The 17,339-nt window shown below is 36.2% G+C and overlaps 1 protein-coding gene across 1 annotated transcript in view; it reads left to right on the top strand.

Annotated features, from left to right (window-relative positions):
• The first annotated feature begins 280 nt into the window (after positions 1–280).
• LOC136040372 (transmembrane protein 104-like) overlaps positions 281–17,339 on the top strand; it is a 44,261-nt gene continuing 27,202 nt past the window's right edge. The window contains exons 1-4 of the mRNA XM_065724632.1: positions 281–388; positions 4,758–4,879; positions 11,198–11,345; positions 15,389–15,577. Coding sequence (XP_065580704.1) covers positions 353–388; positions 4,758–4,879; positions 11,198–11,345; positions 15,389–15,577 — 495 coding nt within the window. The 5' untranslated portion in view covers positions 281–352. The remainder of the gene's footprint in view (positions 389–4,757; positions 4,880–11,197; positions 11,346–15,388; positions 15,578–17,339) is intronic.

The raw sequence follows: 17,339 nt of genomic DNA, 5'->3' as shown, positions 1-17,339 counted from the left end.
GAAAAAAGGCCTTAGATGTCATGTCAGTATTGTCATATATTCTATTTAATCGAAAGGAAAATTTTGGCCACGTCTATAAAATCGTTGCACCATCCAATATGGTCTAGTGATTACGAGTTTTTAAAATCACTGTATCTACTGATTGAGATTTTGGTATATGTCAAGTCATAATTTGAGCCCCCCTCACGTAATACGGCTCGATAGAATCAGTCTCGATTCCTTTTGTATCTTGATATTGTGAAGGCATAAAAACAATACCACTGTAGGCCTTTCTTTACCATCGGCAACACTGGTAATTGTATCATTGAATTTCAAATGTTGCACATGTGAATCCCTCCACAACCAAACCAACATGTTGGCTTTATCAACAGAAGGCTACAGCCAGTTCGTAAGTTCTTAAAAATTATAGTAATATTCTAGTTGATTGAATTTTGGCTATCTCGGGAAGGGGTTAGGTTAGGACAATGAAACTTTCAGGGATGAGTCTAAAGGTTAAAGTATGTCCTGGGAAGGTATTTTGAACTACCCACCACCATTCCTTCTCCCTCTAGAGGGCCCTGACCTTTAAAAATATGTGTGTTATAAATTGAAACCTTGCAAATAGATTTTCTTCTTGAAGGAAGTACAACAAAATAGCTCAATCCTAATTTATAAGGTTTTAAAGATATGCAAATACATTTGGTGAAATTCTAGTTTATTGACTTTTGGCTATCTCAAGAAAGGGGTTAGGTTAGGAAAATGAATCTTTCAAGGATGGGTCTAAAGGCTAAAATATATCCTAGGAAGGTATTTTGAAGTAATTATAGCTTATAGGCTATATGTCATATAGGCAAATTTCAGGGCCCTTTAGAGGGATAAAGAGTGGAGTACATCAAAATACATTCCTGGGATATACTTTAGCCTGTAGACCCATCCCTGAAAGTTTCATTTTCTGAACCTAACCCCTATCCAAGATAGCCAAAAGTCAATAAACTAGAATTTTACCAACAGATCATTAGTAAATGTTTAGTTTCATCATAGGCTGTCTAAAGTGCAAATTACTGCATATAGCCTAGCAAAATTCTGATGATTGCATATTGTTTTATTATTAGAGAAGCACATCCATTTTCTAGCTTTCTAAAATTCCCCTCCAATGAAGCTAAAATTGCATTAAGTGGGCTTGGTTACAGGTCAAATTACCTATAGAGCAAAGGATATTAGTCCATGAGCCCTGTAGGCAGCAGATTTTCAATATTTATTCAACAAGGCAGCATTCAATATTTATTCAACAAAGGGTGATAAAACTAAAAAAAGCCCTCAAATAAGGTATGGAAACTATGCTGCAAAGCAGCTTAATTTCTAGTTTAGACAGTTTGTGACAAAACTAAAAATTTACTTAATAATTATAGCCTATATTAAAAACTTTCCTTGGCTCAGATTATTTGATTATCTTCAGATAAAAGTACTAGCAAAATGAATAAGTTTTTGGAGGTTTTGAGAGATCATGGTGCCAAGAGTAGGCTATGTTTAAAAGTCAATATCAAGAAGACCATGTTATTTAAAACTAGGATGGTTTGCTGGTGCTAGATACTGAAAAAGTTAATCAAGTGGATTAGTAAATATATACCAGATTCCATAAATGAGGCAACAAACACACTGCTCAATGCCTTTTTTTAGTCTATACTCTTTCCAAATGTAATAATTTTTTATTCTTAAATAACCTTCCCTCCTAATGATCACCTATAGCCTTTGGATATAGTTGTATTTATATGAAACATGTTTATTATACACTTTTATAACACACTATTATGTAAAGGTACAAAGAACACTTTTAAACAACATAATTTGTTCTTAATAATATGCAGCATGCTTTATAAATCATATTATCACATTTACTTTCATGTTTTCTGTATTTATAGGTCATTTTGAAATGATATCAAACAAATTTTAAATGCTTATACAATCAGATTTATTGACTTTTAACTGGTTAAAATCATCCACATTGAAACAAAGCATTACCAAATGGCTTATTGTCCAAAATGATGATTCTTCAAATTTGATTATTTTCTAATCAATACCTATTGAATATATGATTAGAAAAAGAGGTTTACAATTGTTAGAAATGTTTTCTTCATCTATTCATTGTGCTAAATTAAGGAATTGTTTGGTACTTTACAGTCCATTAAAAGGCTTCAGATTGGATTTGCAAGTAAAATGACTTGCCAATGACTTCATAATTAAAAAGAACATTAAAAAAAAGCATCAAGTAGTTTGCTTATCTTTTCCTCACCTCATTTGTGGAATCTTCTATATATTTACCAATGAATAGATTCACTTGGTCAAGGTAAGGAATACAAAACAGGACTTTATAATGCTTACTGGCAGTGCTAATCTCTATTTTATGGCAGGGGATGTAATTTGCTATTGGGCAAGGGCATAATTTACAATGGGGCAGTCCCTTCACAGACCCTAGTTTGCCCCCTAGCTCTAGCTGAAATTTAGTTTATTTGTAAATCTTGTCAAAAGTAAGAAAAGCCCATATTATTCAAGCATCTGCAGAAAAGCATTAGTTTTTGTTAGTGTATCTTTGTCTTTATCATACTATATGGCTCATTTGACATCTGATTTTGACTCCAACCCCCCAACTCCAACCATTGACAAAATTACACCTCTGTTCATGACCCTTCAGCCAGGAAGAGCAGCAGCTGGCTAGGGCCAGTCATCCTGTGCTTTTGCACAACTTTTATTTTTACCTTTCCCAAAATTCTCAAAGTAACCATTTAAAGCTGGGTTAATTCTGACTGAGCTTTCAAAGTCATCCTTCTGACATATTTTGCAAATCAAATAACTGGCTACAACAGAATTGAACCTATATCCTTTGGAGGAAAGACACTTGGACTTGTACCACTGTCCTCATGGACAAAAGATTTAGCATTTTAACTACTTGGCAAGGATGGCTAGCTTTGCCTACCTTGATAGGATTATTAGTAAATGTGGCAAATGTACAGAAGATATAAATAGTTCAATAGTCAAGGTACAGGACATTTTTGGAGCCAAGGAAATTGTGACAAATAAGAAGAGAAATCCCCAAAAGCTATGGTTATGAAAGTAGAGATGTACAGAAGGTATAAAAAGTTCAATAGTCAAGGTACAGGACATTTTTGAAGCCAAGGAACTTGTGACAAATAAGAAGAGAAATTCCCAAAAGCTATATGTACTTACTTTCTTTTGATTTAGATATATTGTAAGACCACACATGCTATAAATGACAAGATTCATGTAAGAAGAGATAAGTTTACATATAAAACTCAACTCTAGTGCATTTATATGTAAATGTAAACATTAGGACATTTACAGAGAGACATTTACAGTAACATTGGCTCATCATGATTGCAGCAGTAGCTGCAACCTACTAAAGTGCAAACTGCAGCCTATAATAACCTAAAGTTTACAAATGCATTTTGAAAAAAAAAATGGGCTAGTAGGAAAAGACTGCCATCCAACTTTGATTCAGGAATGGTAATTATTATTTCAGTTCATCTTTAAAGTGATAGTTTATTGCAATGCAAATTTATGGTAATTTCAAAACAAAAGACGGAAACACACGAAAATGGCTTCAGATCAGTATGCACCATTGGAATCAGCATGGTTTAAAACCTTTAATAGGGGAATAAAAGTCCCCCACCTTCAACAGCAAGGAAAATTAATATTGCATTGGTAGCACTGATTTGTCTTTTTTTTTCTTTTTTTCAGGGCTAGGAAATTACCAAAACATCATAGAGGAGATGTTCAATGGCTCATTAATAATCTATTTCTTATATCTACTTGCTTTTATAAATTCCACCATCTGCAAGTACCATATGGCATTAAAAATGGCACTTTTTGTGCCATTCCTCAAGGGGAGGCTACCGAGCTATTTGAACATCATAGACACATGTCTAATAGCTCATATCTACACTATTGCTCCTATCTATGTTCTTCCTTTATATATATTCTACCATCTGCAAGTGCCAAATGGTACTAAAATGACACTTTTGGAACCATATCTGAACTGAAGAAGCTGGGGCTAGTAGGCTGCCAAGACTTCTTGCAGTGATGTTTAATGGCTCATTTGAAAACTGTTGCTCATATCTACGTGCTTTTTATCTGTTCTACCATCCAAAAGTGCCATATAGCACTAGAACGGCACTTTTGATGCCACTTCTTAAGTGAAAAAGCTTGGAAGCATAAAATGGTTCTATTGTAATAATTATGGTCCAAAACCCTTAACTGGAGGTTTACAAAACCCCTCCCGTGTACTCCCTCTCCCAGTCCCCTGAGTAAGTTTCATAAATCATCTGCTGATTAGCAGGCTACTGCAACAATAGCAGGGCTAGTGGGTTACCAGAACATCATTGAGAGGTGTTTAAAAACACAAAACAATAAAAACGGGGCAAAGATTAATTTCAATCTTTAATTAATATAAGAAGACAAAGCTTTTATGAAGGAAGCAAAGAGCGAAATTGAAACTTTAACCAAACAAAAAGTATTAGTTCACAGCCTATCTAACCAACTGATGACATTTCCCTACGTCTGTAGGATTATTAAAAAACTAGTGCTTCACTGAAAACACAAAAACCACTCATAAAAAGCTAGAACATTGATTTAGGAGTAAAAAATAAGTACAAAGCCTAACAACAACAAATTAATCTGTAACGCTTGTGATTTGCTCTTTACTGCAACCATGACAAATTTAGAGTTATGTAGCATTGTTAATAATTTTGTTTCTTGATTTTCAGACTGGATTCATCTTTGTCTTTAATCTAATTGTTGGAACTGGTGCTCTAACCCTACCTGCTGTTTTCCAACGTGCTGGTTGGATCTTATCAGTTCTAGCTATATTGGCTCTTGCATTTATGAGGTAAGTATCCTTCTTACCAATATCTATGTTTTTTCTGGCAGTATAGTTTAATTGCTATTGTGCTAACAGGGCTAACTTTTTTTTTATTTAGAATATGCAATTTTGGAAATAGTGAAGGACCATGAGCAATTGGTATAATCAAGATTTGCAGTCTAACACACTGAAATTACACAAAACTTTGGAAAAGTCTTGCAATATTCTGAACGACCAAAAGCTGTTAGGATATTCCTTTGGTCTAACGCAGTGGCATTTTACGAGTTTCTGGCAAAGTTTGTAACGTTCTCTAGGCTCTAGGTATGGTCAGGTTACTTTCTTTGAAAGGACCAAGGGCTGCTAGGATGTTCCTTTGGTCCAACGCAGTGGTGTTTTACGAGTTTTTGACAAAGTTTGCAATGTTCTCTAGGCTCTAGGTATGGTCAGGTTACTTTCTTTGAAAGGACTAAAGGCTGCTAGGATGTTCCTTTGGTCTAACACAGTGGCATTTTACGAGTTTCTGACTCAGTTTTCAACGTTATCTAGGCCCTAGGTATAGTCAGGTTACTTTCTTTGAAAGGACTAAGGGCCGCTAGGATGTTCCTTTGGTCTAACACAGTGGCATTTTACGAGTTTCTGACTCAGTTTTCAACGTTATCTAGGCCCTAGGTATGGTCAGGTTACTTTCTTTGAAAGGACTAAGGGCTGCTAGGATGTTCCTTTGGTCTAACGCAGTGGCATTTTACGACTTTCTGACACAGTTTTCAACGTTATCTAGGCCCTAGGTATGGTCAGGTTACTTTCTTTGAAAGGACCAAGGGCTGCTAGGATGTTCCTTTGGTCTAACACAGTGGCATTTTACGAGTTTCTGACTCAGTTTTCAATGTTATCTAGGCCCTAGGTATGGTCAAGTTACTTTCTTTGAAATGATCAAGGTCTGCTAGGATGTTCCTTCGGTCTAACGCAGTGGTGTTTTACGAGTTTTTGACAAAGTTTTCAATGTTCTCTAGGCTCTAGGTATGGTCAGGTTACTTTCTTTGAAAGGTCTAAAGGCTGCTATGATGTTCCTTTGGTCTAACACAGTGGCATTTTACGAGTTTCTGACTCAGTTTTCAACGTTATATAGGCCCTAGGTATGGTCAGGTTACTTTCTTTGAAAGGACCAAAGGCTGCTAGGATGTTCCTTTGGTCTAACACAGTGGCATTTTACGAGTTTCTGACTCAGTTTTCAATGTTATCTAGGCCCTAGGTATGGTCCAGTTACTTTCTTTGAAATGATCAAGGGCTGCTAGGATGTTCCTTTGGTCTAACGCAGTGGTGTTTTACGAGTTTTTGACAAAGTTTGCAATGTTCTCTAGGCTCCAGGTATGGTCAGGTTACTTTCTTTGAAAGGACTAAGGGCTGCTAGGATGTTCCTTTGGTCTAACACAGTGGCATTTTACGAGTTTCTGACTCAGTTTTCAACGTTATCTAGGCCCTAGATATGGTCAGGTTACTTTCTTTGAAAGGACTAAGGGCTGCTAGGATGTTCCTTTGGTCTAACACAGTGGCATTTTACGAGTTTCTGACTCAGTTTTCAACGTTATCTAGGCCCTAGGTATGGTCAGGTTACTTTCTTTGAAAGGACTAAGGGCTGCTTGGATGTTCCTTTGGTCTAACACAGTGGCATTTTACGAGTTTCTGACTCAGTTTTCAACGTTATCTAGGCCCTAGGTATGGTCAGGTTACTTTCTTTGAAAGGATCAAGGGCTGCTAGGATGTTCCTTTGGTCTAACACAGTGGCATTTTACGAGTTTCTGACTCAGTTTTCAATGTTATCTAGGCCCTAGGTATGGTCAAGTTACTTTCTTTGAAATGATCAAGGGCTGCTAGGATGTTCCTTTGGTCTAACGCAGTGGCATTTTACGACTGACACAGTTTTCAACGTTATCTAGGCCCTAGGTATGGTCAGGTTACTTTCTTTGAAAGGACCAAGGGCTGCTAGGATGTTCCTTTAGTCTAACGCAGTGGCATTATACGAGTTTCTGATGCAGTTCTCAACGATCTGAAGGCCCAGAACATGTAGGTATGGTCAGGTTGCTATCTTTGGAAGCATCAAGAGCTGTTAGGATGTTCCTTTTGTCTACGATAGTGACATTTTACAAGTTTTTGATTCAGTTTTTAGCGTTCTTCAGTCCCAAAATGTATAAGCGTGGTCATCTCTTATACGTTCCTTGGTCGTTCTTTTGGTCTAATGTAATGGCTAGTTTTAACCCTATAATATCCCTGCTTTTTGCTTTCTCTCTTATCAATTTTCTTTCTTTCCTCGATCTTTTGCATCCTCGTTTTCATCTTCTGTCTTTCTGATTTTTTTTTGTTTTCATCTTAAACTGCACATTTTCTTGTTTTATGTATTATTTTCTTTTTACATTTTATTCTTCTTTGATGTTAAATTAAATCCCAAGTACCAGCTTGATGATTTTTTTTTTAATTTTGTTCCTTATATTGAAACCTTTTTGAGTGTTGACCTTTGTGAGAAAATGCAGGGACGAACGTAGAAGGGGGTCTTAGGACTTCCCCTCAGACCCTGATTTTTTTTTCAAATTTCAGGGCCATTTTAATTAATCTACCAAATATTTTTGCATTGTTTCTTCGCGCCTCCCTAAAAAATTGCTCCCTGCGTGGCTGCGAAGAAGAGAGGGAGTTTTTGTTCTTGGATTCATAGTATCCGCCAAAAAATTTTGGTCGATTTCAATTAATCTTGTGGGAAGTTAGAGTAGTACCTTTTGGGGGTTTGAAGCTGATCATACTTTGTGAGGGAGGGAGAGGTGTTCCAAATCTTACCATCAGGGAATAAAGTAGAAGGGTTTTATCATATCTCAACCGCCATTGGTGGAAAGTGAGAGTAAAATGGCATACTTGTCAACACGAGTTTTATGAAGAAGGGGTTTAATAAAGTAATAAAACAAAAGTTAAAAAAATGAGCCACAGGAGCTGGTCAAATCAACCAAAATTTGAATTCTGGCAAAATTGCTCAAATCAATAATTTGAGTCTCAACGTTGTCAAAATGGCAAGATTCAATAAACTCACATATTTGCCATAAAAGCGTAAAATATATTTCAAACTTTTAGCTAATTTTTAGATTAAGTAACTGATGTCAAAACAATAACAAATAACCAGACAAGTACTGTCAATAAGCTGTGGAGTATTGCATAAACTTTGACGTAGCATATGGGCCGCAGCTGGAAAACAGTATTTATTATTTGTTTCTTGGGCGAAAAGTTGCATATTCCATTTTGCAAATATCCTCGACTTTCCTTGGGTTTTCTTGAGTTGTTTTTTTTTCTTGAAGGAAAAAGAGAACCAGCATTTACTCGTGGTCATCATTTTTACCGTTTACACTGCCTTCACCTAACATGTTTCAAAATTTTAATTGATTTTTTTGTGCAACTTTATTGCCCTCTTTAAAGAACTATTAGGCCTATGCAGACGCCTTGAGAAGTATTGCAGTATGTTGACTTTTGGGCTCCAGTTGTGAAGCAATATTTGTAACTATGTTTTGTGTGTAAAAACTTTTCTGTTCTTTTTCACTTTGTACCCTGCTGCGAAATTAAGCAACCTCAGTCTTATGTACACGGAGCTACGATAAAAATATGGAAACTAACATGCTCAAAAGATTGCTTTTGAGCATTTGGAAAATTTCAGTGTTTATTGTAAACTAGTAGAGTCTTATGTACACGAAGCTACGATAAAGGTGCGGAAACTAAAATCCTCAAAAGATTGCTTTTGAGCATTTGGAAAATTGCAGTGTTTATTTTAAACTTGTATTGTATCATTTGCATTAGTAAGCGTTTTATTATGCTGTCATATTTAAAACATGAATTTCAGGGAGGTGATGACCTCTTTATGTCGTTGTAGTTTTTGTACCTCGCCAGATTCGGATTTAAAGCTCGCCCTTTAACATTAATAATATGAAAAAAACTTCGTTTTCTTAAAGAGTTAAAGAGGCTGCGTCCCAAAGTCGAACCTTAAAACGTACAGGAATTAGAAGAGGCAGTTGGGGGGCTGCCGCCCCCCAAACCCCCAACTTTTAAAGACTCTTTTGTACAGGTTTTTTGTTTTTTTGCTAACCCCCCGCTCTTGGCTTCGGAAAGGCCCTCTTTTAATTAACAAAAAATTGAAATGAATGAATAATGGAATAACTTCGAAAAATGTTAAACACAAGAGGACAGGAGAACCATTGCGCCAAAACTAGTAATTAGTAACAATGAAGTCCCCCCACAAAAAAAAAACCTGTACAAAAGAGTCTTTAAAAGCTGGGGGTTTGGGGGGCGGCAGCCCCCCAACTGCCTCTTCTAATTCCTGTACGTTTTAAGGTTCGACTTTGGGACGCAGCCTCTTTAACTCTTTAAGAAAACGAAGTTTGTTTCATACTATTTCTGTACGTTTTTCTGCAATCCATGGTGGATGTAATTTAATAATTCCTGTACTCCTCGTAGAGGAATTAGGAGAGGAAGTTGGGTGGCTGCCGCCCCCCAACCCCCCCGCTTTTAAATCATTGTATAAAATAGAGAAAAAAATAGATAGAATGACCGAAATGTTTCTTTTGCTCATAAGAAGATAATATTCTGTTATCTCTCAAATGATAAGCAGTCCAGGTGTTAACAAAATTATACACTTTTATTTTGATCGCTACGTCCAAAAGCCTATAATAAAGAATTTATTCTAAAAATGCCTTCTCATATAGGAAACATCTTTAGGTAATTATAGTAAATTATATATTATTTATCTTATTTAGCAACTATTTATATAAAATAAGTAAATATCCACGTTTCATTAAATCGAGAAAAACTTAAACTTCTTCAAAACATTTGAAAATTCACCTAAAAATTGGCAATGAGCACTTAAAGGCTATAAAATATATACTTAAAGCACATTTATATCACACTTATTTCGGACATCGCTGAGGATTGCCCCAGTTGCAAAGTCCCCAACAGGGTCAAAAGTCAGTTCTTTTGGACATGTATCTTACAGCTCCAGTCAACTCGTGCATTTCTGGAATGGAGCTGGATTTTTATGATGCTTGCAGTCATTCTCGCCGTGCCGAGCTGATTATTTTGATGTACTTGAATGTTGATATTCGTAACTTTTAAGAATTTCAAAAATTAACATGGGACTATTAGACTATTAGGACTATAACAAGACTATTAGGAGAGGCAAACCCCACGCTTTTAAAGACTCTTTTGTACAGGTTTAATTTTTTTTCATATTAATTCTGTACGTTTTTCTACAATCCATGGTGGATGTAATTTAATAATTCCTGTACTCCTCGTACAGGAATTAGGAGAGGAACCCCCCCCCCCCCGCTTTTAAATCATTGTATAAAATAGAAAAAAAATAGATAGAATGACCGAAATGTTTTTTCTGCTCATAAGAAGCTAATATTCTGTTATCTCTCAAATGATAAGCTGTCCAGGTGTTATCAAAATTTTTTTGATGTTGTGAAAAAAAAACCGCCCGTTAGGGACTTGAACCCTTGACCCAAGGATTAAAAGTCCCACGCTCTACCGACTGAGCTAATCACTTGCATGTGTGTAAATATAACTTCTCAATAACTTTTAAAAATTTCAAATTAACGTGGGCTCTTATGGAGAGAAATGCGTTAATTAAGTAGCTAATGCATGGTTTCTGGAAAACAGGGAAGGAGTTATCGGATCGAGCTGAAATTTCGCGGATAAGCTCCTGGCCCGTAGGGGACCTTAACTTGTGAATTTCAGCCCGATCGGACAACGTTAAAAGGGGTGGGGTGGGGTCGGGGGGTCGAAACTTTCGGGGGGTTAAGATTTTCCTACGAAACTTTCCAGGAAATTTACTCGGAGAATTCCGCATCGAATGAGTCTTCGTACACCCAGATCCGATGTCGGATGTGACCTGTAGGCGTCTAGAAAAAAAAAGAAAATGAATTTTAAGTGGCTATGCGTGGTTTCTGGAAAATAGGGAAGGAGTTATCGGATCGAGCTGAAATTTCGCGGATAAGCTCCTCCGCCCTAGGGGACCTTAACTTGTGAATTTCAGCCCGATCGGACAACGTTAAAGGGGTGCTGGGGTTGACGGGTCGAAACTTTCGGCCAGATTTTCCCCATGAAGGAAAAGTTGGAGGGGGATGAAATTTTGCAGGTTTCTTAGTTGGAGCTCGGGCTACGAAATGCATCCCTCCCCATCCCTCTGCGACCACTGGAACCGAAGATCGCTTAACATTGTCGTGGGTCGCCTCTTTATAGAGGCACGAGTGTGCCTCCTTGAAAAGCAGCCATTTCTTAGCGGAAAAACCCAACAGAGTTTGATTTAGTTTTTATGTTTTTCAGCTATGTCACCTTGACCTTTGTTATTGAGTCTATGGCTGTTGCAAACGCAGTTCTAAGAAAAAGAAGACGCCTGGAAGAAGAAAAGGATGATGCTGTACAATCACAGGCCAGTGTAAACAGTGTTGGCACATCGCAGCCTCAGGATTTGGTAAGCTTTAACCCAACCATTTCCAAAACTCTTTGAAAGTTCTTACATATTTATGATTGCCAACTATTATGAATATGACTAATTTCTTCTTTTTCACTAAGGTAGCTCACCATGTAAAAGAAAGTAAGGGAGAAGGACAAGATTCTAAATTCATACTTTGTTCAGGTCAAAATATTTCAGTGGTTGTGTTAGGACGTCGTGGTACGTCATACTTTAGATTTTTTTTTTTTTCAGGGAAAGAAAAATTTTTTGGCTCTAAGTTAATTGTAAACGTTTTTTTAGCAATTTTGTAACAAAAATATGTGTCACCATGAATTTTTTTTTATTTACTACCCTAACAGTATAAAATTTTGCTACATCGTATTTATCACAAATTGAATAAACTTTGATCAAAGTGACAAATCACATATTTTAAGTATTTTTGTAAAACTAATATTGCAAATCTACTAATTTCCTGAAAAATCACAAATAATATAGATTTCCACAAATAAAATAATTTGTATAGTGTATTACCAGGACTTTAAAGAATTCAGGAAACTGATAAAGGAACTCTGGCCTACAAACAAGCTATAGAGGACAGGTTGACAAGGTGCTTGATCCAGTGTTACCCTTCTTACTGTTTAATAATATTTATATATGTCTTAATGATAATAGATAGTAAATAATTAATTACTAATAATAATATATGGTGATTCCTTTCAAAACCCCTTGTTAAATTCTATCATAGAGGTAGACTCATTAAAAAAACAATTGTTCATGAGCTATCCGGTTACTTGACCTTGTATCACTATATTCTTTTTGTGAGCGTTTTGCTTTTTTTCGGCTCTAAGGTGACCTCCCTGAGGCCTTTAGTAGTCTGTCGCCTATTGCCTCTGATCAGACTATCAATAAGTGTCATCTTTATTTGCATAATATATTTTTGTGAATGACATTCAGATTTTACATCCTTATTTGGCTCGTGGCAGTTCTGTAGTTTGTCAGCCTTTAATAAAATCTGAAAGGTCCCGTTCTTTTACTTGTCTGATTACTTTTCCACTTATCCGGGTCTAACCCCTAAATGATAACAACAAATACTTATCCGGCCACGTGTCACTTGAAACGCTATGGATAACTATGAGAATAACAATATAATATTGCTTGATTCGCCTCGGCACAGCAGTATATAAAATTAGGAAAAAAATCGTAGTTTTGTAGAAGAATCCGTGGTATATAATAGAATAAGTTTAACTATTCATTTAATTAGTAGCTATAATTTATTTTAAATTCTGGGGTGGATGCTTCTCATTTTATTTATTTTTATTTGGCTATTTTTGATTTATTTAATTTTTTGTTACCGTGGTTATTTCAAATTCGATTTGTTTATTGTTACCATGTGGAGAGTTGAAGAGTCATCTTTTCATTCTAGTGTTTGGAGATAGGTTTGTTTATTCATTGTTGAGTGTATAACCAACACACGAGCTAACCTCACTATAAATTATTAATTTGATTGTTTTGTGATAAAGTGTTTTTTGAATTCTCAAAGAATTTGGAGTTCATAATACAAATATTATTATAATTCATTTTACTCCATCCATATAGTAGGATTTCATTGCTATAACTACGAATCATACTGTATGGAACATGATATCTGAATCACCTCAAAGGTGCACTCATTTAGCTGGTTCAGAAATGTAAAATTGCTTAGATTTACTTTTTCTTAATCTGTTTTTCTTATTTTTCGCTTTCTCTTACTCTCTTTTACTACTATCTACAGTCTTTAATTTTTTGTTCTCTTTTTTATTCCTTTTTGTCTCTTGTTAGTCTCTTGTTATTACTTTCTTTACTCTCTATAATTTTTTAACTCTCTTTCTGAGTCAGTGTACATATTGTTTAATGAACTTATGAATCTTCTTTCTCTACAGGCCAAGGAGCCTTTATGGGGATTAGCACTATATATTTATGGTATTTGTAATGTATCGTGAATAAATCTTATCTAATTTTTATATGTCAAACAAGAATAAGTCGCGAAGACTCGGAGTAAGTGTAACTGAATAGGTGCTAGGTAACGAGAAGATCGATCAAGTGGATAGCCTGGCTACCAAGGTAGCACTATTACTAAAGACGGTGGGCGCAGTGATGATGATAAAAGTAGAATAGCGGAGGCTCAAGGTGTTGTTTCACAGTTGGTAAAATTTTTCAAGATTAAGAAGATAAGTCTGTAAACAAAAACTAGAATATTGAAAGCTACACTGATAGCAGTGATCAAGTATAGTTGGGAGCGTGGGTACTCCGTAAAACGGAGGACACTTTTACTAGATGTTTTTCAGAGAAATCGCCTGCGGATTATTTTGGGGGACCAATTGGTTTTGCTGATTTGGGTTTTACTGTGTTTGCTAATTCCTTTCTCGAATTATTTTGTTGATATCAATTTCATAGAATTTTTATGTATACAGAATCTATTTATCGACGAAGAAAATGATGAATTTGAATTAACAAGTACTTACAAAGAAAACTTGATTGAACTATCTTGTTATATTTCTTTAAAATAAAAATTTCAGAATTCATCTCTAATTCAATTTTGGCTGTATATAATAGCGAATATGATGTTTTGTTAGATAAAGCTTTAGAATTATTGCTGCATTTCGCAAAATCTTGTTAATACACAGCAGGATTTTCTGTATTAGGTGAAATGAAATTCGCATTAGCTGAAATGAAATCGAAATATTTGACTCACCGTATCTCAAACAGTAAGTTGTATAATAAAAAAGTGCGATTTAATCCTGCTTCCTTGAGCTGTGATAGGAGAAAGGATGATATAGCTGGGACACGTTGCTATGGGTGACTCTGTAAAAGAGAGAAGGATTTGCTACATGTTTCCCAGAGAAATTGCATACAGATTGCTTTGGGGACCCAGCTAACTGACCGAATCTCAAACAGTAAGCTGTACAAAAAGCGTGGTTCGATCTTGCTTTCTAGGACTGTAAGGGAGAAAGGATGAGATGGCTGGGACACGCTCTTTCGATGAAAGGTTACCAATTATTGTGCTTGTCGGCCAAAACGAAAAGCAGGTCGTCCCTAATTGGGGTGGTAGGATGTCGTAAGGAAATATTTAAAGAAAATGAACAGATTGGGGTGGAGAGGAACCGTGTGTGGCTGTGTTGGCCTCGGGCAGCTTGGTGCTACGGTCAATTGTTAGTAGTAATTGTGGTTTTGCATAGAGTTAAGGAGATATAAGGGAGAGGGTTTGGATTTATTTGATGTTAGTAAGCCAGTTGTGTAACTTTTATAGTAGCCTTTTGAGACAAGTATTGCACTGACAATAAATACAATAACAAAATGCACCTAACGTTGGTCCTTTCACTCACAAAGATGAACAAAATACATACAAAAATAAATATTCCGGCATCTAATTTAAGTGTTAGGGGTCTCATAGACCCCATCCCACATTTTACCTGAGTGTATTTACGCCCTACCTGTCCAGGATTCAGTTTTTGAAAGAAGGAAAAAAGGACAGGGATTACTAACCTCGCACTATGTTTAGGTACAAGAACACGTGCAAATAGGAACCTGAAAACCAGTTTTGACATACTCAAATTCCACTGCTAATATTAATATAAATAATCGCTTATTGGACAATATTCGCCGCCCCACTGGCTTAGTGGCATATCACTCAGCCAAATAGTATAATTTTTATTTCTAACACCTTTTGGAAATAAACCACTGTTTAATTTAACAATTCACATAGTGCCCACTTTGGACCATGTTACGGTGAATCATAGGTTTTTTCCTTTTTTCTAATGTGGTGACCTCATTTTACCGGTATTGTGAAACCCAGTTCGCTGGGTTCAAACCCGACTGTAGCCGCAGGCTTTAGGGATGACGCAAGGACTTGGGTAGTCAAGAAGTGTCGTTACTTCGATATAATACAATACCAGTCCTGCTACAGCTGCTGTTCGCAGATGTTTGCAATGGTGTTTGGAAAGTGACCGCGTCCGAGATGCGTTTATTTATCCTATATGTCGAAATTTATTTCGAATCGGTATTTTTTGTTCTCATTTTTTTAGTATGAGACTGAAGCAATACCAAGAAAAAAGCCTTTATCGCCAGGAAGCTCACCCAGACACCTACCAATTGTAGAGACAGCAAGCCATAACATTGTTAATATGAATGAAGTTGAGCCGCTTTTAGCAAGTGACGCCCTGTCTGAAGAACATGATGATAGTATCTGTGAAATTGTTGATACTGTAGAAATGGTTAGTTCTCTGTCTTGTTTGATTGTTTTGTTTTTACCGCCATTATTTTCTGTGTAATCTTATATTCATTTTCTTGTTGACGCTGACAATAAGTCGTAGTTTTATAATCCCCGTCTTATCTAAATGCACAAATGGTTTCTTCTTCTTGTTGTTTGGATTAAAATGGAGATGCTTTTGCTTAATCTCATCACTGGAATGAAATGTCGAGCCCTGCAGTGTGGTAATTTGGTAAAAATGTGGAAATTAAATGTCAACCACTGCAGTGGGGTAAAAAATATAGTAAATGTGTGGTAATTTGGTAAAAATGTGGAAATTAAATGTCGAGCACTGCAGTGTGGTAAAAAATTTGGTAATTGCAGTGTGGTAAATGTGTGGTAATTTGGTAAAAAAATGTGGAAATGAAATGTCGAGTCCTGCAGTGTGGTAAATGTGTGGTAATGTGGTAAAAAAGTGGAAATAAAACGTCGAGCCCTGCAGCGTGGTAAATGCAGTGTGGTAAATGTGTGGTAATGTGGTGAAAAATGTGGAAATAAAATGTCGAGCCCTGCAGTGTGGTAAAAAAGGTGGTAAACGCAGTGCGTTGGATATGTGGTAGTGTGGTAAAAATGTGGAAATAAAATCTTGAGCCCTGAAGTGTGAAAAATGCAGTGTTGTAAATGTGTGGTAATGTGGTAAAAAAAAGGTGGAAATAAAATGTCGAGCCCTGCAGTGTGGTAAATGCAGTGCAGTAAATGTGTGGCAATGTGGTACAAAATATGGAAATAAAATGTCGAGCCTTGCAGTATGGTAAAAAAACGTGGTAAATGCAGTGTGGTAATGTGGTAAAAAATGTGGAAATAAAATTTCGAGCCCTGCAGGGTGGTAAATGTGGGGTAATGTCGTAAAAAATGTGGAAATAAAATGTCGAGCCCGCAGTGTGGTAAATATATTGTAATGTGGTAAAAAATGTGGAAATAAAATGTCGAGCCCTTCAGTGTGGTAAAAAAAATGCGGTAAATGTGTTTTCATGTGTTAAAAAATTTGGAACTAAAGTGTCGAGCCCTGCAGTGTGGTAAAAAAAAAATGTGGTAAATGCGTTGTAGTAATGTGAAAATAAAATTTTGAGCCCGGCAGTGGGGTAAATGTGTGGTAGCTGGTAATGTTACAAAAACGTGAAAATAAAATGTCGAGCCCTGCAGTGTGGTAGAAAATGTGGTTAATTTAGTGTGGTAATGTGGTAAAAAATGTGGGAATAAAACTTTGAGCCGCGCAGTGTGATAGATGTGTTGTAATGTTGTAAAAAATGTGGAAATAAAATGTTAAGTCCTGCAGTTTCGTAAGAAAAATGTGGTAAATGCAGTGTGGTAATGTGATAAAAATGTGGAAATAAAATGTTGAGCCCTGCAGTGTGGTAATGTGGTAAAAAATGTGGAAATAAAATGTTGAGGCCTGCAGTGCCTCATTTTATGATTAGTGCCTCATTGGTAATTTGTTAAAAATGTGGCAGTAAAATGTTGAGCCCTGCAGTGTGGTAAATGTGGGGTGATGGGGTAAAAATGTGGAATAAAATGCCGACCCCTTCAGTGTGGAAAAAAATGTGGAAATAAAATGATGAACCCTGCAGTGTGGTGATGTGTGTAAAAAATGTGGAAATAAAATTTTTAGCCCTGCAGCGTGGTAAATATGTGGTAAAAAATGCGGAGATAAAATGTTAAGCCCTGCAGTGTGGTAAATGTGTGGTAATGTGGTAAAAAATGTGGAAATAAAATGTTGAGCCATGCAG

Source organism: Artemia franciscana, chromosome 20, assembly GCF_032884065.1.
Source record: "Artemia franciscana chromosome 20, ASM3288406v1, whole genome shotgun sequence".
Taxonomy (NCBI): domain Eukaryota; kingdom Metazoa; phylum Arthropoda; class Branchiopoda; order Anostraca; family Artemiidae; genus Artemia; species Artemia franciscana.
This window is presented reverse-complemented; position numbering and strand designations above follow the sequence as displayed.